The sequence below is a fragment of the Cynoglossus semilaevis genome, chromosome 13 (genome assembly GCF_000523025.1).
Source record: "Cynoglossus semilaevis isolate Cse_v1.0 chromosome 13, Cse_v1.0, whole genome shotgun sequence".
NCBI lineage: Eukaryota > Metazoa > Chordata > Actinopteri > Pleuronectiformes > Cynoglossidae > Cynoglossus > Cynoglossus semilaevis.
Window position 1 is genome coordinate 9,088,529 of NC_024319.1, and position 23,064 is coordinate 9,111,592.

At 40.5% G+C, this 23,064-nt stretch overlaps 2 protein-coding genes and 1 long non-coding RNA gene across 3 annotated transcripts in view; 2 read left to right on the top strand and 1 right to left on the bottom strand.

Annotated features, from left to right (window-relative positions):
- The window catches only part of si:dkey-233k19.3 (dynein heavy chain 11, axonemal), a 43,107-nt gene extending 39,586 nt beyond the window's left edge, over positions 1-3,521 (top strand). The window contains 1 exon segment of the mRNA XM_008323361.3: positions 1-3,521. This exon segment is cut by the window's left edge and continues 29 nt beyond it. Coding sequence (XP_008321583.2) covers positions 1-152 — 152 coding nt within the window. The 3' untranslated portion in view covers positions 153-3,521.
- On the bottom strand, positions 2,734-22,798 carry LOC103388404 (rap guanine nucleotide exchange factor 5-like). The gene is made up of 18 exons (XM_008323360.3): positions 21,004-22,798; positions 16,241-16,380; positions 15,450-15,538; positions 11,671-11,749; positions 11,341-11,485; positions 11,150-11,247; positions 9,339-9,369; positions 8,867-8,945; positions 8,514-8,663; positions 7,925-8,022; positions 7,505-7,627; positions 7,192-7,370; positions 6,885-6,975; positions 6,762-6,812; positions 5,614-5,701; positions 5,420-5,484; positions 5,258-5,312; positions 2,734-4,767 (listed from the first exon to the last, which is right to left on the bottom strand). The coding sequence occupies exons 1-18, from the start codon at positions 21,184-21,186 to the stop codon at positions 4,649-4,651; spliced, it is 1,863 nt and encodes a 620-aa protein (XP_008321582.2). The 5' UTR covers positions 21,187-22,798; the 3' UTR covers positions 2,734-4,648.
- On the top strand, positions 15,803-21,009 carry LOC107989440 (uncharacterized). Its single transcript, XR_001761014.2, has 3 exons — positions 15,803-15,940; positions 18,100-18,205; positions 19,928-21,009. It is a non-coding gene; the product is annotated as an uncharacterized LOC107989440 (long non-coding RNA).
- Positions 22,799-23,064: the final 266 nt, after the last annotated feature.

Consider the following 23,064-nt stretch of genomic DNA (forward strand, 5'->3'; position numbering starts at 1 on the left):
CTGAGGAGCAGGAACTCAAAAGTACTTATGAGTGTCCAGTGTACCGCACTAAGCAGCGTGGCTCAACATATGTCTGGACCCTGCGTCTCAGAACCAAACAGCCTGTTGCTAAGTGGGTTGTAGCTGGAGTGGCATTGGTGCTGTCTGTGTGACCTGGTGTTTGGCTGTGAGAGCTACTGCACAGTGTTTAATGGCAACAAGCTGGAGCGGGCTGTCCAAATCCTAGATTACTAGTCTACCTGTAGTGAAAACTAAGTTTTACACACAACCCTCTGTTAGCTGTGGCAGAAGACTGTGATTGATAAAATTTAAAAGTTGGGCTAAAATGCGATCTTTAATCAAATTTTTAAGAAGGTAAAAAAAAAAATCCAACATATTTGATTGAAGAATTATGGAAGTTCTGTAGAAAAAAACTGACCCCATAGTAGTAGGACCTAATGAATTGGCCACTGATGTGGAATGATTGAATGAAGGTGTAAATAAGTAGCTGTAAATGCACATTTCCAGTGTACGGCACTTTTAGCAGTCAGTAAAACTAGAAAAGTTTAGTGTGCTGACCCTTCTGTGTTTACCTCCAGTATATACTAAGCAGTATTAAATAAAAACATACTTATAGTTACATAATGATTTCCATTGAATTTCCTGTGTTTTTGACTGGGTTGTACATTTGAAGAGGAGGCCTTCAGAGAGACTGGGTTTAACCCGTGATGAACCTGTTGTCCGTGTGCGACACTGTTGAACCCTCTCCCCTGAGATGGTCCACTGTGAGCATGATTTGTTGGAAGCTTATGTCTCCATTTCAGACCATGTAATTCTGGATGGGGAGCATATTTTATTGGAAGGTCAAGATTAAAAAAGCGCAGCGGCTGCCCTCTGCTAACTGAATGATACACAATGCCGTCTGGAAGCTTCCCGGACAGAATTCCCAGGAGATGATGTGCGTGGTGGCTATTGACTTTTAAATGAGGTGCATTTGACATTGACCTTTTGTACTGCAGAGGCAGAATACTAACAGAGCAGTGTAATTCATGCAGCCGGGGCCTGTTGGAAAAACACATTCAAAGACAGAAATAGTGTTCAACGAGAAAGACATTAACACCCAATATATTAGCCATCTGTCTGCACACATCTAATTATTTAATGAGAAACAAATTAAGATTTTTTTGTTTGTGGTGCAAAACATCACCTAAAACAAGTTATTGTTTATTCAAACAAAATAATAAATACCCCAAAATGCCACAACCGGCGGTCGGCGTTCAGTTATTATATTGAATATAATATATATTATATTCATAAGCGACGTGTGTTCATAAGTTTAGAACCTCATTATACATACACTCTTTAAAATGCTGTAATCTGTAGCTGCACGTATGATTTAGCCTTTGCACAGAAGCACAATATACCAAATTGTTGTTTTTTATTATAATTAAAAACAACTCCATCAGCAGCATGATGAAGTACCTGGAACTACCACAGGTAGTCGCTATTAAATCCTTTATCATGACATTTATAATTTTACTTCTTTAGATTATCCTATTAGAAATAGTCTCTGCATCTGTGCGTTTTATTAAAACAAGTGCAATAACTGTGACCACAACCACCTCTGTCGGGAAGAGCAATTCACACCAGTGAGTCTTGTTTTGGATGGAGATCAAGTCTCTTATCTGCTCAGATGAGATTTTCTCCAGCACTAATAACTGCTGTGTTGATGCTAATTTCTCCCTGCTGCCACCGTGGTTACAGACAGACGAGCTGAGGACGGAGGATTGATTCTGTGTATTGTGTTGCACAGGGGAAATGAAGAAGCGGCCTTCCTGTAGTTTCTCTTCATCTGCCCTCTCTTCCCCTCATTAGCACCACAGAGCAGCTAGCCAGTCATTTGGTGACAGGGAAATGATACAGTGCTGGCGGTGTTTGGGAGGAAATGGCAGGGTACGGGGTCTGAGCTCAGCAGGGGCTCTGCCACTGATAGTCATGTTAAAGGCCGAGCAGGACACCTGGTTAAAGTCAGAAAGGGCATCTGGGTCACACCTACGCCTCGGTGCCAGCAGCCAAGGGAGATGCATTGTTTACTGATGGTTTGATTATTACCCCCCCCCCCCAACTCCCTTCCAAAAAGCTGCGTTTGTAAGTTGGCGATTATATTAAAAAAAAAAAAAAAACAGAGAAACGACATGTTCTGACTTCAGCCACTGTAGAAATTAATGACAGAACATGATGACTTTTTAAACACCACGACTTTGGGTGAGATTTTGGTGTTTGTATTTACTTTATAATGGTCCATATTTCTATATCAAAAAGCCTGAAAATAACTTTTTTCATTGAGATGCCTGACATTTTTGCTAATAAACTAGCAGAGGCTAGTAATTCTTTAGCCTTTTTTTTTTTCTCCAAATACTATGTTTCTGTGGACCAACTCTTGGCTAGTTCCATTTTTTAAGGTTAAAATTTGTAGCTTCACTTGTGGAAAAATATAAATTTGTATCCATCATTTATCAGATCATTTGGCTAAATTGTAGCTGTATCTGTGCTATACTCTTACTAAATTGTCTTGAAGCCAAAATATATCTATATTTAACAGATTTGTATTAATTATTCTAACCTTTACGTATCTTGTATCTAATATTTCATACATTTTTGGACTAAAAAAAGATTTTCAATGGTTTACAGCAATGTAAATATCATCATGATGTTACAGTGAAACATTTTAGATAATAGAAAATAAGCTCGTCAAAATGAGAAAACACTTTATTGCATGCACTGCTGGTCAATCCATGGTTGTCCATGTCATGCAGACCAATCCAAAAAGTGCGTCCAAAGAATCCACAAAAAAAAAGAAAAAATGTGCATTTAAAGAACAAATAAATATGTCAGAAATAAATAATTACACATATGTAAAAAAAATATACAGTATATACAGTACAATATAAATAATACCTGTAGCTGATGGTAAAACATAAAGAGTACTGTATGTGTATTTCTATGTTTATGGTGGGTTTAAAACAAATATATACACACAAAATGTTGAGAAGTATCATTTACAGTAATACCCCACCATAACCATTTAACAACGTGTACTCATACGTTATAATACTTTTCTGCTACACAGTCGGAGACAGCGGCATCAATCTCTCTGCTCAACCTGTGTTCATGTTTAAAGGTGCTGCAGTATTTTATTTTGCTATTGCACATGTTCTGTCTGTTCAGAAAAAACAAAATTAATATGAAAAACAATTCTCTCTTATTAATAGGGAAGTTTATAATAAAAAAAATGGATGCCTGAAGTTTAGCGATGTAGACCGACTAATCCTGGTCCCTCAAACACTGTAGAAGGACTGAACCTGTGAAGTTGAAACGATTCATTGTGACTGTATGATTCTCAGACTTTGATGTTTGGGCCTGAACCTGAAATGTAGACATCTATCTTCTACTGATTGTCCAATGCTTTACTACATGGAGTGAGGACTAAACAGTCATGGACAGTGTGTGGTATTTGGCACGAGCATTTGCAGAAAAAAAAACAACCAGTTTTCACACACAACCTACTGTTTTAACTGATCCTCATATTTCCTGAACTACAGGTGAATAATAAAAGGTCACAAACTAATGAAGTATATTCAAAACTATTCGTATGAAATGTGAACTATTTAACCGCAACAATAACAGGGACCAGATGGGGGTGAGTGGTATTTGATCTTGCCTTACTACAAAAAGGTCACTAGTTCATTTGATTCTCAGTCTTTTTGTAAAGTTTGTTTGTTCTCTGTGTTATCTGCAGTTTCCTCCCATTGTCTAAAACATGCAGGTTTACAGTTAAATGTTCGTCAATAGTTGACCACAAATATGAAATGGAATGTGAATGAGTGTTTGTCTCGTGTTTGTTTGTACGTGATAGACTGGCAGACTGTCCAGGCAATAACTACCTACTGGGATCGACCTCATAACCCGCCATGACCCTGAAAAGCATGAAACGATAGAAGGTGAATAAATAATTCGGTTCTGTGGTGAAAATCCATTTAAACAGAACCACGTCTTCATTTGTACTTCAACAACCTGTAATTACCTGTCAAAAAAGATGAAACGCAAAAGAAACACTTACTTAATTGCTCTTTGGTTAAATCCTGACATAAAATATCTGATGCTGTTAAATGCTTTGGCATTCTTCTGCATCATTTGTCTAATAATTGTTTGTCACTTGTTAAAAATACCTGTGACCTTTTCTGTCAAACAAAACTTTGATGTTGCAGATCTCTGACTTTTTCTTGTCTTTTTGTAGCTTTGTAAACAATCTCGGGTTTGCAGACTGCTAAGCCACACAGAGGCGCTGTTGGGCCGTCACACGGATCTGTAGTATACCCGCTGAAACCTCCACCTGTAGGAAATAAAAGTAACAGCAGAGAGACAGCAGGACTGGCTAAAACGCGCGCACACACACAGCTTGCGAGCAGGCATCAGAGGTCTGACCTCATTCTAACCTCAGACGTTTGTGCACAGAGATTTCTTATTGGATGGCTCCCCCCTGTGGCTGGCTACGGTCATGCAGTCTTCTTTCTGACTTGTGTCCTGAGAGATAAAGGAGACATCTGCAGATTGTCCCTTGGCGACCTGACATTGTGACAGAGTGAACAGAGCAGAGGGAGAAACTGTTCTAAGCTCTGGGCTCCAGCCTGTGCGACAGTTCAAACAGAGTCTGCTGATTGTCGATGATATGAAGGTAATCAACGTAGGCTCTGACGTCAGGGCTGCTCTTCTGAGTGATGCTGTTTCCTGTTGAAAAAATAAAACAATATGACAGATTTACCATAGAATAAAAATAATGTTAACTCCCAGCGGTATTTTTGATGAGCGACAGAAAATACTATAAATAACGACGTGTTTATCTGCTGGGATTTTTGTCCTTCTGGATACTGTGGTATAGATAGTTTATTGCAAATAGTCCATGAGGGGTCAGTATTGCAGCTCAACTTGTTTTTTCCAATTGCTTTGGAATTCCAAGAAGACTATTTTTCATAAAAAAATAAATTTAGTTACAGGATGTTGCAATTCATCAATTTATAATTAATGTCAATGATGATGTCAATATTAAGTTTGCAAAATTTACGTTATACTTAAAAAATATTTACTGCTATAATTTTACTTTACATCTTAGAAATCATTGCAATTAATAATTCTAATTAAGATTTTATTGTGTGGAGAAGCACAAACAGTCCTGTCTGTCACGTTATGTACTGAGGAGAAGGTGATTGTAAATACAAACCCATGGGATCTGTCTGACACTGTCGGATGAGGCGCACTGTGTCTGCGATCATGTGCTGAAGATAAAGACAAACACATATTAAATCTCATTATTTCTGGTTCATTACCAGTGCAGCAGTTCGACTCAGTAGTATCTTAAAGATCAAAACAGACCCAAACTCACCAGTTTCTCAAAGTTGACCAGGTTGTCATGAAATGTCTTATTACCTTCGTGAATGAATGTGATATCTGGGGGGAAAAGGTTGATATTTAGTATGTGACTTCCTGCCAAATTTCCCTAACTTAAAACCCCACTTTGCCCTGGTGTCAGAGTTGAACTATCTGTTGCATGCTGAAGTGACAGAGTAATGAGCGCACCTTTCAGTAGCAGAGGAAGAAAGGGGATCTTTGGTGCTTTCATCTTTTTGAAGGAGTCCCTATAGGCTTTGTGGTTCAGTGAAGGATCCTGTGAAGACATTTTTGCAGGGAATGAGTCTAATCATCTGGAGAGAAGTGTCTATGCATGTCTGTGCATGCATGCTTTGTTAGAGCTGAATTATGGCAGCATCAGAGACTGACGATCATCTGATACACCAGATGTTTCACCTCATGTTAGGACAGTCACGTAAAAAAAAACATGTTTACATGAACTATCGACTTCCCTTTTATGGTAAAGATTAGGTCAGATTAAGTCATATTTATTTTTATAAAGACATTAGGGCACAAGAGAATAAAGGTAAGATATGGCATGAAATGCATATGTATTTTTTCCTTATAATTAAAAATTCTAGCAGCTGTATTTGTATTTTGGAGCGACCGGCATTTGAACATTGTGCAGTGGTTTAAAAGGGTAGAAATGAAGGTGTTAAAAGCACTTTCTAACAGAGCTGAAATGGTAGAAACTATAAAAATACATGTTTTTTGTAACACCTTTAAAATTAATAGGTTTTTTTTTTATGCTTAAACTTTATAAATCACAAATTGCCCTTAAATGTTTGGGCTAAAACGGTTTTGAGTTCTATAGTATTGGATTGCAATGTAAAATTGGAAAAAGAAAAGAAGAGGTGTTCACGGTATTGTTTATGTTATTAAAATAATCCGTATACACGTGATCGATATAGTATCCTTGATCTAATGATTTCTGATCGATTGCTCTTGTCTCCACACAGGGAGACAAATTTCCTGGTTCATTTGAGGAAACGTCAAAACAGTCTATTTCTCTTCATGTCTTCAATACTGTGTCAGGTATGTTGTGTCTCTAAATGTTTTAAGTGAGAGAAGCGTTTTGTTTTAATACATGCAGTTGTGAAAAGCGGTCGAAAAAGCTGTTTAAAGTTGGACTTTAGGGCTCGTTAACCGAACTGTCATTAGCTCTCAGATGACAAGGTAAAATGAAATGAATGAGTGTAGTAAATATTAACAAATACTTCTCAAGGAGAACCACAGATACAGCAATAGCAGTAAGGAGTCTTGGTTACTTTAACTGTGCTGTAGTAGTTTTGAGTGGTGTTTGATGAGTCACTTACTGTCATTGTCTCGAGTTCTGAAAACAGCTTTTTGAATTTCCCAGGGATTTTCTGCAAAGATAAAAACCCAATCAGGACAGAACAGATTTTAGATGAAGCAACAAGATCAGGTTCCATTCTTACCTCCCAGGTCTGGGTGAGTCGGCCCACTGCTGCAGCGTTTAGGCCCATTATAACGGCAAAGAAACAGTTGAGGTTCCTCTGTGCTTTACAGCTAAAAGGATCAATGGAGGACAATGTAGTTACTTTGCAGGGCAAAAAGGCAGATCCACTTTATTGATTTACCACAGGAGGGGGTAAATCCCAAACTCCCAAGCTCCAAATTAGGAATTCTGTTGTTTTGATTCAACACTGTGAGCAGGTGGTGTGTATATGATAACAATCAATACACAGAGTCAGAGTGTGCTGCGATGCTGGTCGATGTACTCACTGGGCGGCGATTTTAATGAACTTCTTGATGAGTTGGACTCTTCTGCAGAGTGTTGGGCAAAGCAGCACCTCAGTCATCACCCACAGCTGCACTTCATTGCAGCGCTGCAGCAGCAGCTCTAACGCCACAGTGTGGTGGCTGCCAGCATGGCGGCTAAAGGTGAAGTAGACCAGTTGTTGCTGAAAAAGAGCAACAAGGACACGGTGAATAGAGGAGGACGTGTTTCTGCTGTAGAGCATTTGTGGCCAGCAGGGGGCACTATTTGACGCGCGTACACTTTACATGAAAGTACTGTACAAGGAGTGGGACAGACCTCATGTATTGAGTTGAAGATGGTCCAGTCAAAGTTGGTCAAGGCGACGGCGACATCCCATGTGTTTAGACTGAACATGCGAGCAGACCTCTGCTGCACCTCGGAATTGTCTATTAATGGAAACTGAGGCAGAATTTTTATTATACACTATGTCTTAACTTCCCAGAAAAAAAATCTAAAGTTCTAAAATGAAATAATAAATAAATAAACATACATTGCAGAAATTCCAATTAAATGCCCAAATAATGCTCTAACATAGTGTACACTCATTATTTTGTGTACTCAAAAAATATATGTGCCATGTGTTTTTTTACATTTGTAAATCCAACTCTGGGAAAGGTTGGTGCCTCATCGTCAGTGCTACTGGCTCTGATTTTACCCATGTGTAGTTTAAACGGCTGTTTGCAATGATTTTCTCACCAGGAATTCTCCTGCATCCTTCCTGCAAATGTGCAACCTCCCCAGTGGTCGTAAAGAATCAGAGAAAACTCTATCCTGAGGCTGCAGGAAGACCCTGCCTGCAGAAAAAAAAAGTGTCACACACACAGTGGCATGAAAATGATTACCAGGCAGCATGTGAACACATTTGACCAAATATAGCTCAGACTGTTAATGTGGTTGGCACCAATCTGAGGTAACCCGTCATCCAGAGCTGATAAAAAGAGGCCAGGGCTGAAGATTAGTTCTCTGGTACGGACCTTACATGATGGGGGATTTAACCCCCTCTCCCCCACATTACCAAAGCTTAAGTTAACATTCTAACATAACAGTTGTTGAAAGTACATTATGATCCAAAATGAAGGCTCCTGAAAAGAATCATAAAATTATAAAGGTTTATAAAAAATTGTTTTTTTAACCATCCAAGTTGTTATATATATAAATATCTTCACTTGAGTCATTATTTGAACAGTTTACAAACAAACGAGTCTCAATGTTAGGTGAAGAATGCTGAGGGGTGGTTGTTGGGGAGAGATTTTCATTAGGATCGTATGTAATGATTGGTAAATACCTCCAGGAAATGTCACAGCTACAAGTGCTAATTCCTCCTGGGGTACATCCATCCTTTCTGCCACTATGTGTAATAGCTCCTGGGCTAACACACCACCATGGACCTTTATACTGAGGTACACGTCCATGGTGACGTAGACATGGCACAATGCTGCAAGAGACACATTGATTTACTGAGGTTAAAAATTGAATATCGAAAATGTTACGTCATGACGTAGGTATTTGCATTCTTTCAATCCAACTCATTCACTGAAAACATTCCCATTGTTTTCATGTTCCGACTTAATGTCTCAGTCCATCATACAATGACGTGAAGTGGGGAATGTGTACAGAATGCCATGTTTTATGACCTACCTTCCTTTGTCTCCCTCTGTGTGCTTCTGGCCTGGAGCTCAGCCTCCTTAAGGCTCAATTGGTGGAAAAGTGTTTTGCTCTAAAAAGGAAAGGAAATGCGTTCAGTCATTCATGCTGCATGAGGACATGGACTTTTTCTGCCGAGCTACAGAACAGCATAAACACTTGGAGAAAGGACAATAGAGTCAACCGGCAAAACAGCGGTTGTCTTTGTTGGATGGAATGATGATGATGGAATGATAATAGAATAAAATAGAATAGAATAGCATTCACTCGTCATTGCAAAACACTGCAGATTTAGATTAGCAGTCTAGGTAGGGGTGCCAGAATAGAGAATCTGATGGAATCAACTACTAACATTCCTAGCTCAGTACACATAAGACAAGTATTCAAGGGTGAATTTAAAAAAAAACAACGATAGAAGCACGTACAGTAGTACAATAAACAGAACAAGTTAGTTAGTCCAATATACCTTTCTCTGCGGTGAGTATTCATCCACTGCACTGTAAAAAGAAGAAACACATCTGTTAAGAACTAATCAATTTCAAGAGAATTTACCTACTGAATAGACTGCTCTGCTGTGTTCGGTCCATTATTTAAACTCAGTATTTAGTCCAGTACATAGTACTTTGCAGACCTTCCAATGTTAACCCCTCATTTAATGACCCCATCTTCTTCAGTTACTCCCTGCCACCATGATGGATAACCACGTGTCTATAATCACCACTCTGCCTTCTCTGGGCTGTGGATCTCAGAAGGCATGTCGGAGCAAAGCCTTCCCCAGTGTTCCTGTCCCAGTGGGCATCAGCAGCCCTGCACTAACAAGAACCTGACCCCCACAGTCATGTCAAAACAGAGGCACAGATCACAATCACAGCTTCTCTCTTCAAAACCTGGATTCACAGCAACGTCAACCAGGATAAAGATGACACATTTGACGTGAGCACGTTGTGCGCCTTCTCTGTTAGCAGGAACGATTTGACTTCAGATCAGCGGCAGATGGAAGTCAATGACCCAGAAGAGAAAAAAGACTTTCTTCTTCGAAAGATGACACCTTTTAGTTTTTCACAGATTGCCACAAACCTAACAACCCTCATCGTCCCATGGGAGGGGGCTTGGATTGTGAAAAGCTCATAAATAGTCGAGTGTGTCAGTTGGAAACACCCACCTAAAGTCCAGCACTTTAGAGGAGTGGGTGTGGCCCACTCCCTGGATATAAACGTGAATAAAGGAGCGTCAGACAATGGCAGCAGAGCCAGCCTGAATTATCTACACCAGTTTTTAATGGGTGACAGGTTGGTGGGTCCCCAGGGAGAGGATGTGATAGGAGAGAGCCCTTAGAGGAGGGGGAGATGGACAAAGGTGTGGCAGTATGTCTGGTGACTGGGGGGTTGTTTTCACAGTTTTGTGATGACAGTTACCACAAATAACTGTCTGTATTTATCAATATTTGCTTATGACAACGTTCAACACACGTCATTTCTATTTTTGTCCCCGAAAGAGCTTGGTAGTTTACACATATGTTGGTTTGAGATCATTCTGTTTATTCAGTTTTTGTCATGCTAATGTTGTTTCCATGAAAATGGAAAAAGAGAATATAAACGAAAGTATAAGTATAAGGCTCGATCTGATATTCAGGATTGGTATCGGGCCGATACTGGTCAAAATTTTAGAAATAAAATGTGGATGGAGGGTGGAATTATTAGGCAGACAGTGCATTCTCATTCTGCCCAAGCATAATTAAAATGTGTCAAAAATCATTAATTTCAAGAGTTAATTGTCGAGGTTAACATGTGGCAGCCCTAATATATTTATATAATTTATTTATATAAAGCATCCCTGCTTTTCCTAATCAACAATGATGTTTACCATTAATCTTTATATTCAGTGGTTGTTTGGAGGTGCAACCAAATAAGTAAGGAAAACTTGTTTTTCTCACGATGCAATGGCTTCAAGTTTGCAGTTCATTTTTTTCTATTCTTCAATTTCCTCAACCTCAAAGATTCATGGTGACCTTTATATCTTGGCCAATACCGTTGCAGAACACAGTGATTACTCTTCTGTGTCTGAATAGAGTCATTGATGAGAAGCTAAATAAAGGCACAGACGAAAAAGGAAGCCCTGTCTTTACATTCAGAGGCCAACTGGTGTCTCTGCTTCTTTTCAGGCGTCCAACAGTCACACATACTGTTGTACCCGTCCAGATTTGATTTATTTTTCCCCCATTTCTCTGTTACTGTAAGTACTGGACTTCCCGTTTTTATTCCTAATGTGGTCACTCACTGTCGCTGATGCAGCTGGTAGAGTTTCTGTAGCTCCCTCACATCTGCCTCCAGGGCTGGGTGCTCGTAAAGATCATCCAACACGTAACGATACAGAGTCTGAAAGGAAATGTCAGCTCTGTCATTGCTCTGCACATTTAGCTCTCTTCACACCCAGTTGCCACCCTTTTCCCCGTACATCTTGTTTCCTACCTTCATGAACACTTTGACAGGCTCCTCGTCTCTCAGGAAGTCTTTGCAGAGAGACATCCACTGTGACACCAGGTGCAGGACTTTCTGTTTTCTCTCAAGTGCCTCCTTCCTGTCCTCTCTTCCTCTGTATCGTTTGGTGCAATAGGTGGGATTTAGTTAAGGCTCAAGTGCAAGTACAATGTGGAGGGAGTATTATCACATGCAGAGAGGGGTACACACTATGGTTTTTGTTTGTTTTTGTCAGTGCATGTGAAAAGAAGTGGTTTTGCTAAACTGTAACAACAATTTTAGTCATAATTTTATCCACCGCAAAAAATATTTTTAGGATATTGTCCCAGCAGAGCTTGACATAAGTCACTGGTTGACATGAACACTGGATAGGGCAGCAGGAAGTCGTCCAGTAGTGTGTCTGTAACAGAAACAATATTTGTATGATTGGAAAAAATACAACAAAGTTGCAACATTATGTAACCAGTAGAGATAGGGAGAGACAACATTTTGCGACTACAGCGGTCTAGGCCTACTACAACATCCTTACACGATTAGACGGGTTAACCTGAACCTAACTAATTGCCTAACTAATTATTTGTTTTGGCTTAAGCTAACTTCAAATGTATAAAGTCCAACCTCGGACAAGAGCTGCTTTAAATTATTGAGAACTCTGCAATGATTTTGTTTGTGTTAGACAGTATTTTCTCAGCATTGTTCCAGAGTTTCTGATTGATTTTTTACCTAAAAAAGGGAAAATTATTAACAATAATGTGATTGTAATTAGGGTCATACAGTGACAGTTGTTTGGAGACAGTTTCGTTTTTGCATGACTGCTCTATCTATGTGGAGTTGGCTCTTTTCTGGCAGTTTTCTCTCTAACATTCATTGACCATCGATAGCCCCCAGTTACTAAATTGATTTTTTTTAGCATTTTCATCATTTTCACTTTTAGTTTAGTCTCCTGTCTTACAAAGTAATCCTTTTCTTTTCCTCTAGATCCTTAAGCCACTAACTGCTCATATCACTGCTGCAAATTATAATGTATGTTCATCACCACTGTTCATATTCAATCACTCCTTATTTTCACAGCATCACAGCTTCCCAGTCCTTCCCCATCTCTTCCTTTTCTATCACACATTGTGTTAAAGCTGATTTCAAATATATCTTTGAGGACAACTAAAGTTGCTAGGGATTCTTGAAAACATTTCAAAAATTCATGAACCTTGTAACCCACCCTCCTTACTGCACTCACAACCTCGCTTCCTCTTTCCAACATTTAGTTATGCAAAAAGGACAACGTCAAGCTGAAAATGACATGATAGCAGTTAAAAAATATTCAATAGGACAAAAGCAAATTGAAAGGACCATAACTTCCAAACACAAAGAACAGCCAAAGTGAGAGGTTTCCAAATCGTATTAGAGACTGACATCCTCTCAGACACACTCAAACAGAATAGTAAATTCTTCCCTTTAATTTCACACAGACTTCACAGGGCCTTTGTGTGCGTTCTGGTCCACGGGACTCCCAGACTTCATTATGTTAATCCAAGGAAGAGCAGCTGGGTGCATCACTCACTGGTCATGAGAGAATACCCACATGTACACATACAGACAGTAGAAAAATAAAGAACAATTTAATCTTATCACAGAGAGGCAGCAACAAACTGGACAACCACCCTGAGAAGTGTACTCTATATACAGCACTTATGAAGAAAAAAAGACAAGCACTGAGTGTTTCTGTTCAGCTGTCTTAACTGAGTAGCAGCCAACAAAGTATTCCCTGTGGTGTTTATTTAAGCTGGGAAAGCAGCATCAATTTTTAATTTGTTGTATGTTCTCAAACTGATTTTTTTCCTCAACCCTGCAATGTTGTGGTTTTCTGAGACTGAGTCCAGCCCAGATCAACAAATTATGGATGAATTGTGCTGATCCTCTATGTAAAATAAATAATTTATACGGATCAGTCGTGACCACGACTCATCGAATCACAATCAGTTGTAACTGAATAAATCTTTAGAGAAAATGAAAAATTGATTCATTGAGCCACTGTTTCATTCTACCATAAAATCAATGTGCATGTCAGTCAACCTGCCAGTCTGTTTAGCATTACAAAACAAACACAAAAAAACTGATCAAATTGATCACTGTGTAAATCTAATCTGATCTGTTACCACAATTGGTCTGGATCCATTTTCAGGTTTTTTTAATACATTAATTAAATGCAATAAACATCAATATCTCCTTACATGGTGAATCAGCACCAGGAGCTGGAACTTCCTCTCATTAAACAACAACAAATGTTCTATTGCATGCCTTCCAGAGCTTCCAGGCAACATGAAGTGTGAATCTGTGCATAGTAAGAATCAATAGCTGCGCTCAGAAATTGGGCACAGGAAATACAGAACACTGAACAATTGTAAACGCCAGCCACAGTGGTAGCCCGCAGAGGAATGACCCAGCACGTACACAACTGCAGTTTTCCTCTCGACAGAGAAAAGTGCCATCTCTCACAGAAGGACAAAAAGCCACTGTGTATTCTTAACGCTGTGTACTCAGTGAAGATGGGAATAAGTGCAGCCATGATGAAATGGATTCGGTTTGCTAATGTGCCGTCCTGCATGTAAGTCATAAACAGCGCATCAATAACCTGCTGTGATCATTTGTCATGTTTCTATCTGATCTTTGTGATTGATCCGTCCTGTGGACGCCAAGCCGACATGACAAATACACAGATGCTCAGATAAATCTCCTCTTGAAGAACGCAAGGATCTCATCGTGATATCATGTTTCTGCTAAGCCAATCCTCCAAGGACACACGACACTTGGGCAGCAGTAGCTTCAGTACACACAGACAGCCGAGGCTGGCTGAAGTCAAACATCACTGAGCAGAAATCAATTCCTCTTCAGGACAAAGTTCATTCTCCTGGTCAGGACATCAGTCAGAATCATGCCGGAGTCCAACACTCCCTATGGAGTATTGCCTTCAATGCAAGTCATTGCAAGTTAAGCTAATGAAGAAGGATTCATCAACAACAAACTGTCCACAGAGCCCACAGGAAATAAGGAAAATGGTCCAATCAATGCTGTGGAGACAGAACTTAGCAGTTTGTTAATTAAGCTGCATTTTAGAAAAAACTAAACCTCCCACTGTGTGAGACTTGAGTAAAATGACTTTTACACTTTACTTTCTTTACAAAGAACAGATCAACATATTTGAGCCCACAATAAGACACTAAAAGTCTGATGTGTTTTAATAACAAGTAAAATATATGATATATTTCTTCATGCTAGGACTGTCATTTTTGTAGAGGGATATTTACCAAACCTGTTTGTTCTTCATCACATTTTTTTAGTGTATGCCCGTGTAAGTAATTGCAACATTTCTAAAAGGAGATGTTAACTAGTGTGTAAGAATTTTTTTAGTGTATGCCCGTGTAAGTATTTGCAACATTTCTAAAAGATGTTTACTAGTGTGTCAGAACCAGTGCAGAGTTCTCTTTTGCATTTACTAAAATGTTATAGATCAATGGCTCTTTCAGATCAATTCCATTCAGTTTCCAATCAGAATGATTCATGACCTGTAGTATTGGGTCAGTCTGCTTTTATCCCAGTGAGGCTTTAAGTGAGTCTCTCCCTCTCTCCAGTCTCTCTGTTTCATACACTTTCTTCTTTATTTAACTATTCACCCTGTCTCTGACTCTGCAGCTGCCATATTTAAAGCTCGAGCAACCGACTCTTTTCTGCCTTGGCAACAGTGGCACGTTTTCATGGACTTGCATGGATAGGAGGAAGATGTTTTGGTTGATCATTGATGTTAGATCAGATTTGGTCACACAGTCAATGGTGTATTTTCTTGAAGCTCCAATAAGATAAGAGTTGGTATTTTGGTAGTGAAGGCTGATGACAGAACCAGTGATTCTGTGTGTACACTGCTCCTTCAGCTATAGACTGTAAAGTATTTTGGAAGGCAGGAAGTAAATAAAACATTAGACAGGAGGTCTCTGCTTCCCAACAGTATATTTTTAAAAAATAGCAATAGCAGCAAACTGAAAGATAAATATTCAAGTGATGGTTATGGCAGCATGATACAGTAGATACAGCAGATACTGTTTACTGACCAGACTCTTTTCCCTGGTTGTCGTCCAGTGTCAGGTCGTTCAGTAGGTGCTCCAGGATCTTCTCAGGAGTCCCTGCGACCACCACGAACCTGTCAGACACAACAGAGTCAGTGGACGAGTCCTCCTCAATAGATGACAGCGAGCGACTGCTGCTCCACTCTTCCTCCTCTTCTGCACCCTCATCATCTATGTAGCGAAAGTAGGGGACGTCAAAGGTGGGCATTGTCAGCGGCTCTGCCCGGCTGGTGCTGTCACTGCTGCACTCCTCCTCAGCGTCCTCATCCTCCTCCTGCTCCACCAGGGCAGCGTGGAGCAGCCTGCCCTCCCCCTGCCACAGGTTTCGGGGCTGTGGTCGAGATCCCATCCTCGCAGAGTCCCTGTCAAGTGTTGCCCTGGTTACTGGTCCATGCCCTCTTTACCCTTCCATTCAGCCATCCATCCAGCAGCAGCTGATGCAGCTGATAGAGGATCCAGCGCTGCCTGATGCTGAGGTACGCTGAGATATGCCAGTGTGTTCACGGCTGAACAAGCTCCTGGGTTACAGTGGATGAATGAAAGGAAGCCGGCAGGGCTCCACCTCACAGACCCATGCTCACTAACACGTATTTAATGTAGTCATTTAGGTGAATGGAGTTGTGATGTAGGCATGTCAGAGAGTGTGTGTGTGTGGTCCATAGAGAGAGAGGAAGAGAAGGAGAATGATGAGAGGGAGAGTTCTGAGGCAGAGGATCACTTAGTGAGGAAGGGAGGGAGGGAGTGAGTGTAGAAGCAAGGGAAGTGGAAAAGCTTACCTCCCGTGCCTCGCCTCCTCTCTCCCTCCTCCCCTCGTCGACGCGGGGAGGGCTGGCCACTCTGATGACACTCTCTGGAGAACCAGCACATTGTGGCCCCTCTCCCTCAGATAAATGCGGACTGCCTCGTCACTCCGGGGCTGGAGAGAGAACAAGGAAGGAGGAGGGGGGGTGCGGGGGTTATTACCAAGGAGATTCCCTTGTATTTTCTACTATACGCACAAAAAAAACCCACCAATGATTTCCATCACAAAGCCAGAGCACTGTAAATGGAAGAGAATTTCCATATATCCTTATTCAGTCCTTATCGTTGGAAACCATTCTGAGATTACCATAAAAGACTCATACATATTTTAATTAGAGAATCTCCTCCAGAGCCTGTTAAATTATGGGCCACGTCTGCCCACAGTCGGTTTTCAGATCAGTCGCCTGGACTCCTGATGCAGTAGTACTCGAGGGTTTATAGTAGCAGTAAGTCATAGTTTTACGACGATCACAAAGTCTTGTTAAGGGTGATGTCACTCATCTGCTATTATCTCCGTCCGTCTGTTCTTCTTGATGACACAGAGATTTACACCGTCACCAAATCACCTTGTTGTTGATGAGGCCATTCACTATCCCACGCACTTGACATTTTCATTTTCATTCTAAAATGTAAAATTATAACAAGCGTTTTAAAGCTGTGATGTATATTTAGTGATGAAGTTAAATGGATAAAATCATTATTGTTATGTACCTTTTCAAATACTATCTCAGGATAGTCCTGTTATTTTACATTGGTTTACACCAGGGATGCCAAACATAGGGCCCGTGGGCCTAAACCGGCCCACCTGGGAGTTTAATCTGGCCCACCTGATGAATTTAAAAAATATTCTTAATAACATGCTTTCCCTAAATCATCCACTAAGTTAGTCAGAGTAGAGGGGAGCACTGTTTTAATCAGAGAGGAAGAGGCCCAACTCTAGCAACTCCGACTGAACAGCAGATGGAAGCAAGTTTGACTTTATAGAATCCTAATGTTCATGCAATGCCATAATCTTTAAAGTGAAATACTATATTTTTCAGTCTAGTAGTAATTAAGTTATGATTGTACTGGTCCCGGCCCACTTGACATCTAATTAGGCTGTATGTGACCCCTGGACCAAAATGAGTCTGACACCCCTGGTTTACACGATTAAGCAATAAGAGACTGGCTGAATAAACACATTTTTATATATTTATTTTACTAATTCAGAAAGTCATTCGTTTAAGTTAAACCTGTGTCGATAAAACATTGTAAACAAAATGTCTTCATGTTGGACTCCCGCTGTACAAAAGACGGCTGTCTCATAACGCAGGCTCTCATTTATAAATATTGGACATAATGAGGAGTTCACAGTGTGATGCACACAAACACATCCGCATCAGCCCCTTCCTCGTACCTCCCTCGTCCTCTGCCATCAGTCAACGCTACACCAGCCTCTGTGCACGCAATTAGCTCAACAGACGGACTGGAAGTGGTTGCAGTTTTCTGCCCTAATTGCCAATTGCAAAGACGGACTGGGGACCCTCAGTTAAGCATGACTACACAGCACATTAATGCCTATCAGCGATCTGTGCAACAATAAACGTTTAAGACACGGGAGTGGCTTAAACTGACAAAAACACAAAATATTCACATTTCAATACCATCTGTAAATATCTGAGATGTTTTCAGAGGCTCAGACCCAGGTACTATTAATAACTGTGTTTTGTTAAGGTAGTTTCTTTCTAAAACTGTAAAAAGAAAAATGATTGAAAGGTTGTTACATGAATGGTTTTTGTATTATTTTTGCTTCCAACGCATTTCCTGATGTTAACACGTCATTGTGTCTTGACAGAGGCTCAGAGCCACAACATTCCCAGGAAAGGACACTGATTACCAGGCTTCCTTAAAAAACACTCAAGGAGACACGGGAATCTCTTCTTCAGGACGTGACATAAACGGTGGGCCCTGAGTTTAGGTTTTCCACTATAATTACCAGTATCTCAGGATACAAATGGGAGGTCAATCTGCAAACAAACCTTTCCAAACAATGAACTATTGATCCAGATGCGGTTGCTTCTGCTGCTCAGCAGGTTCAGGGTTTCGTGGTTATTAACATGTCCCGACACTAAAACGCAATCAGGCCTCCAGAACGCAGGCTCGTAATGAGAACACACTGGGCTGTGGAGTTTCTGTCCTAACCTGAAGGTGACCCCCACTCACTAGAATAGCCACGGCTGGAGTCCTCCCAACATGGACACCGCAGCCGTAGAGTAAACACTACTTATCTGTCCCTTGCATTCCACCGACCACAGACAGACTTTCTGTATTCAGGGTCTGTGTCATGTTTCATGTACAGTATGTCTGTGTCTGCTGCAGGTCTGGTATGTATGGTATGGACCACTGGAGGATGTCAGGCCTGACAGGACACAGACCTGCTTTAAATTCCTCCTGAGGAACAGTGTTGATCATAATGAAAAGAAGAGAAATAATAGGACTGTTGGTGACTGTCACCAATATTTGTTACATCAAATCAGCCTTTTTATACAGTATCAATAGTATGAATAGAGAAAGCTATGGATCAATCAACCTTGATTTCATTGGACTCAAGCTAGTCATAGGTGGACTCAAAGTTGATGGATATCGGCTCACAGCTCAGTTGAGTCCAGGTTGAAAAAATATTCTAATAAGGAAAAAAAGATGCAGATGGAATCTGTGGTTGAATGGAGTGCATTAGTTGTCATGGTTTGGGTGGTGAAGCTACTATTGATCCAGGGGCTAATATTTGTTTTTTCAGAGTTTCAGCAAAAACAAAACGTGTAGTCTGATTCTGCTAAAACATTTGTGTGAATTGTGTTTCTGTGACTTTTTGACAGCTCAGATGTTTTATCAATAATAACAAACTCCACTCACATTTCCACAGTCACTAAACAATAATCAGAGAGTAGGTGTCTGTTGATATGATCTGGTAAAAAAAAAAAAAAAATGCCTCGGATTAAACTGCATTACCCAATTGCAGATTCTAGTTCAGGTAAAATGAATTGAATCTTCATTATTATATTTAACTTTCTGTTTAAATATTCTCAATTTTAAATATATTTAAAACTAATATTTATTACTTTATTTAATTAAATATATTATATAACATTACAGATCTCTCAGCTCCAGGGACTTTTGGTAAACATGAAGCCATTATCTCTCTCTCTGTGTGTGTGTGTGTGTGTGTGTGACTGAATCATCTGTGTTTCCAGCAGCTTTGTAGATTGCACTGATTCTAATCTCTTTGATGCCAGGGTTCAGATGTCTGATCAGGATTACATGTGGTACAGTATTTTCATTGTAGCTGGATGTTAGTATGACCTAAAGCCCTTGTACGATGTAAAATAATATGAGATAACTTTACATAATTGTCATGTTTCTACATAATATCAGTTACTAAATCCAAGTGCACCACATAGTGTTGGGCATTTCCATTAGGATTACACACACAAAGAGGTTTACTCCAAACACAACCATTAAGCAAATGCTGACAATGAGTCTTTATATGAAATATCAATGTGGACGAGGAGATCTGATCTCCAGTTCATCGAAAAAGGTCATGGACAGAAACCACCCTGAGAACATACAATGTCCTGGCATGGTGGTCTGGCCACTGATGTGAACTTTTCCTGCCATTGTTGCAGATACATCTGGAAGGAAGGGAGAAGCTGAGCCCGCCTCAGGCCAGCCAATCAGAGGTCACCTCTGCAGCCAGCGAGCTGGTGATGTAATGTTTAAAAAAGAGTGTGCACTTCGGTTTTAAGTTCAACCTTCTTTACTGGGAGGTTAATGGCATTTTTTTGCCAGGAAAAGTTCAGATAATTCAAGTATGTATTCAGGCTAACACTTTTAGCGATCTCTCCAGGAAAACTGAATAAATATTGTTGACTTTCTGTACAGTATGATTTTGACTCCTGTTAAGCTATCACTTTGGAGACTCATGTATAATAGGTTCATAATAAATTCTATTCCCAGTACATGTGAGTTAAATTTTAGGTAACCTGTTGATATCTCCCTGTCTAGACAGGTTTTGCAAAATGTATTTAAATATTTCACAGTTATGTTCAAAACCCCTTTATCTGGATATGAATTCAGATATTCTAAGAGCAATTTGCTCTGTGTCCCTGATATTTATTCTTTATACACATGATGGGGGGGGGGGGGGACTCCCTTTTGCTATAAAGGTATTCAGATTGATATTGAGTATCTATGCAGTACTGCGCAGCTCAGTGCCTCCCTGATCTTTGCTGTAACAATTCTCAGATCAGTGGAGACTCATTTACAGCATTCTATATGCATGTGATTGAAGAAAGCCGTTTCTTGTGTGGACAAAACCTAATTTACAGCAGTCATTGTCGGAGAAGGCAAAGATATTATACTGTATAATGTATGGAGGCCACAAAAACAAATAAAACATCAGTTTGATGGATGCAACACCGACGGGGCTGCAGCAGAGGCTGCTCAGAGAAAAACAGTTCAAAACATCACATTGTAGCCCAGGGTATAATAGACAATGTAATGACCCGTAACTGAATATGCAAGTAGAACGTGGACTGACCCAGAGGGGTTTATAATGATATGTAGAGGACAATCTGATAAGCAGCATGACTGATGTGTTCCTCTGTTCCACTCTCTATCTCAGCACTTCTCTCTGACCCTACTTGTCCAAATTTAGTTGCGTTAAAAAGATTTTCCTGTTTTGATTGTTTTTGGTTCTCACCTCGCTCGTCTTCTCCGGACTTTTGCTGTGGTTTTGGAGGAAGCGGCAGCCATCCTTGGCCAGTCTCTGGACCATCTCCAGTCTGGACAGGTCCTCCTTGTCAGGCAGGATGCACATGCCCCCTGGTTGCTGCACTGCAGGAGCCACAGAGAACATGTACCGCAGACCACAGTCCCACGACATGGCTGTCTGTCCCACAGAGACAGCTGCAAAAACTAAATTACTGGACTCAGAGCTTTCACTCTAAATATGTAGAAAAGGTGAGCAGCTCCAAAGTAGGTTCAATGTGTCTCTCTTCCTTTGGTGTCCGTGTGACCTAGAGTTACATCTGTCCCGGCTTCCAGAGTGGATGTCAGCTGCGCTCTGTTCAGCTCTGTTGCAGTGTGACTCCAGGTATCATTTGGTTAATGACACACTTGTTCTCTCCCTGTCCTCTTGTTGCCCTTTCACTAACGGGGAGGGGAGTGAGTTATGAACGCGACGGAGTTCAGGAAACATCTGGAGAGCCAGACAGTCCCAAAAAGGAAGTTTCAAATCTCCCGATAGCAGGAGAGGGTCAAGATTCAGGACAGGGCGGGATGCTGAACACTGGAGGGTCAAACACTTGTTGAGCAGGGTGGAGACCCACGGTATTACGTGAACATAAGTGTAAGGTCACAGGAGCGCAACAGAACGGATGTATTTCTAGTAGGAGTACAATAGATGGACGTCATGGATGATTTACGTAATAACTGGAATATATAGACTAAGGGATTGGCAGATTGAATGTCAAATTACATTCTGAAATGTATTACTGTGTACTGTTGGAGTCATTGCCTTGCCTGACATGAACCTCACATCTGCAGTATAGCTTCTCTGGAATGGTCTTTGAGCCAAACAAATTGATGAGATGAAACTCCTCTTATTATTTAAAGTGTGGTCCAGTTTGTTCCAGCATGTATTGATTAGGGTTTACAGGAGGACATCTGTTCTACTTGTGAGCGCTTCACCTATTATCATTATATCTTTTTCCTCCCCTGTCAGCAGTGGTGATGCTTGACTGGGTCGCAGCGACGCTGTCCAATCGTGCAGCTGTTCCAACCCTGCTGATACAGCAAAGTGCGGGATGAGGAAAGGTCTCCCCTCTCTACAGTATGTGTCGTTGTTCCATCGTTCCTCCTCAGGTTATTGAATTTGAACGTCAAATGCTTTGATGCTTTTACTGTATACAAGACGAGAGATCCTTTTCACAGTATTTCTAAACCTGCAGGCTCTTCAAGGAACACTCACACTACTTTCTACCTTTGTAGCTCCAGACGGCTGAAGTGACTGTTACTGACCTCTAAGTCACTAAATCTTTTTGAAAAGCTGATGAAAGACCTGAAGCCAGATGAACATCATTCCTTCAGTTGCTCCTTTCAGGGGTCATCCACTGGAGATAATCTGTCTTTGTCTAGCACCTATCCAGGTCTGAGAACTGATTCATGTTGCACTTATTAACTATGTAAGTTCTCAGTCACCCAGGTCATCTTATCAAAAATAAAATGACTCTGAACTGTGACTTGGACCCTGACTTGGTATTGGCCCTCAAAGACTTGAGTGTGGACCTGGATTTGTGAACATCTCTGATATCTCACCTCCCTTGCTTCAACCATCTGTAGGACCTACAACTCATCCACATTTTGTCTGCGTACACTTACATATAGTTGTATTCACAGTGAGTGGCCAGTTTAATATAAAAATTGATTAACATTTAAAATAGTGTAACACAATGTTTTTAAGCCAGCTCTTAGCTCTACACTAAAGGAAGGAAATTCATCAGAGTATTGGCCCCGATCTAAAAACAACCTCTTCCTTCCTGTTCCCTTCTAGTGAACGTCAAGACAAAGGACAAGCCCAGCTGTAAGGTGACCCACTTTCTGAAGAACATTATGAAGTGAGTTTGTCTTAACATTTGTTAATGAGCATTCTCTGATATGACCTGAACCATCTGAAGTGAAAACCATGACAACCACTTAAAACTATAGTCAGAGAATTCCATTGAGCCTTTAACACTATCCTTTCACAGAAGAGAGTCAGTCA

Bases quoted from the DNA above. Each gene is read 5' to 3' on its own strand.
- LOC103388404 (XM_008323360.3), bottom strand. From the start codon at position 21,186: ATGTCGTGGGACTGTGGTCTGCGGTACATGTTCTCTGTGGCTCCTGCA. The intron at 15,539-16,240 runs GTAAGCTTTTCC...TGTGTCTGACAG, and splicing joins GAGGAGGCGAGGCACGGGAG to GTTCGTGGTGGTCGCAGGGA. The intron at 6,976-7,191 runs GTGAGTACATCG...TGATCCTTTTAG, and splicing joins TTCATTAAAATCGCCGCCCA to CTGTAAAGCACAGAGGAACC.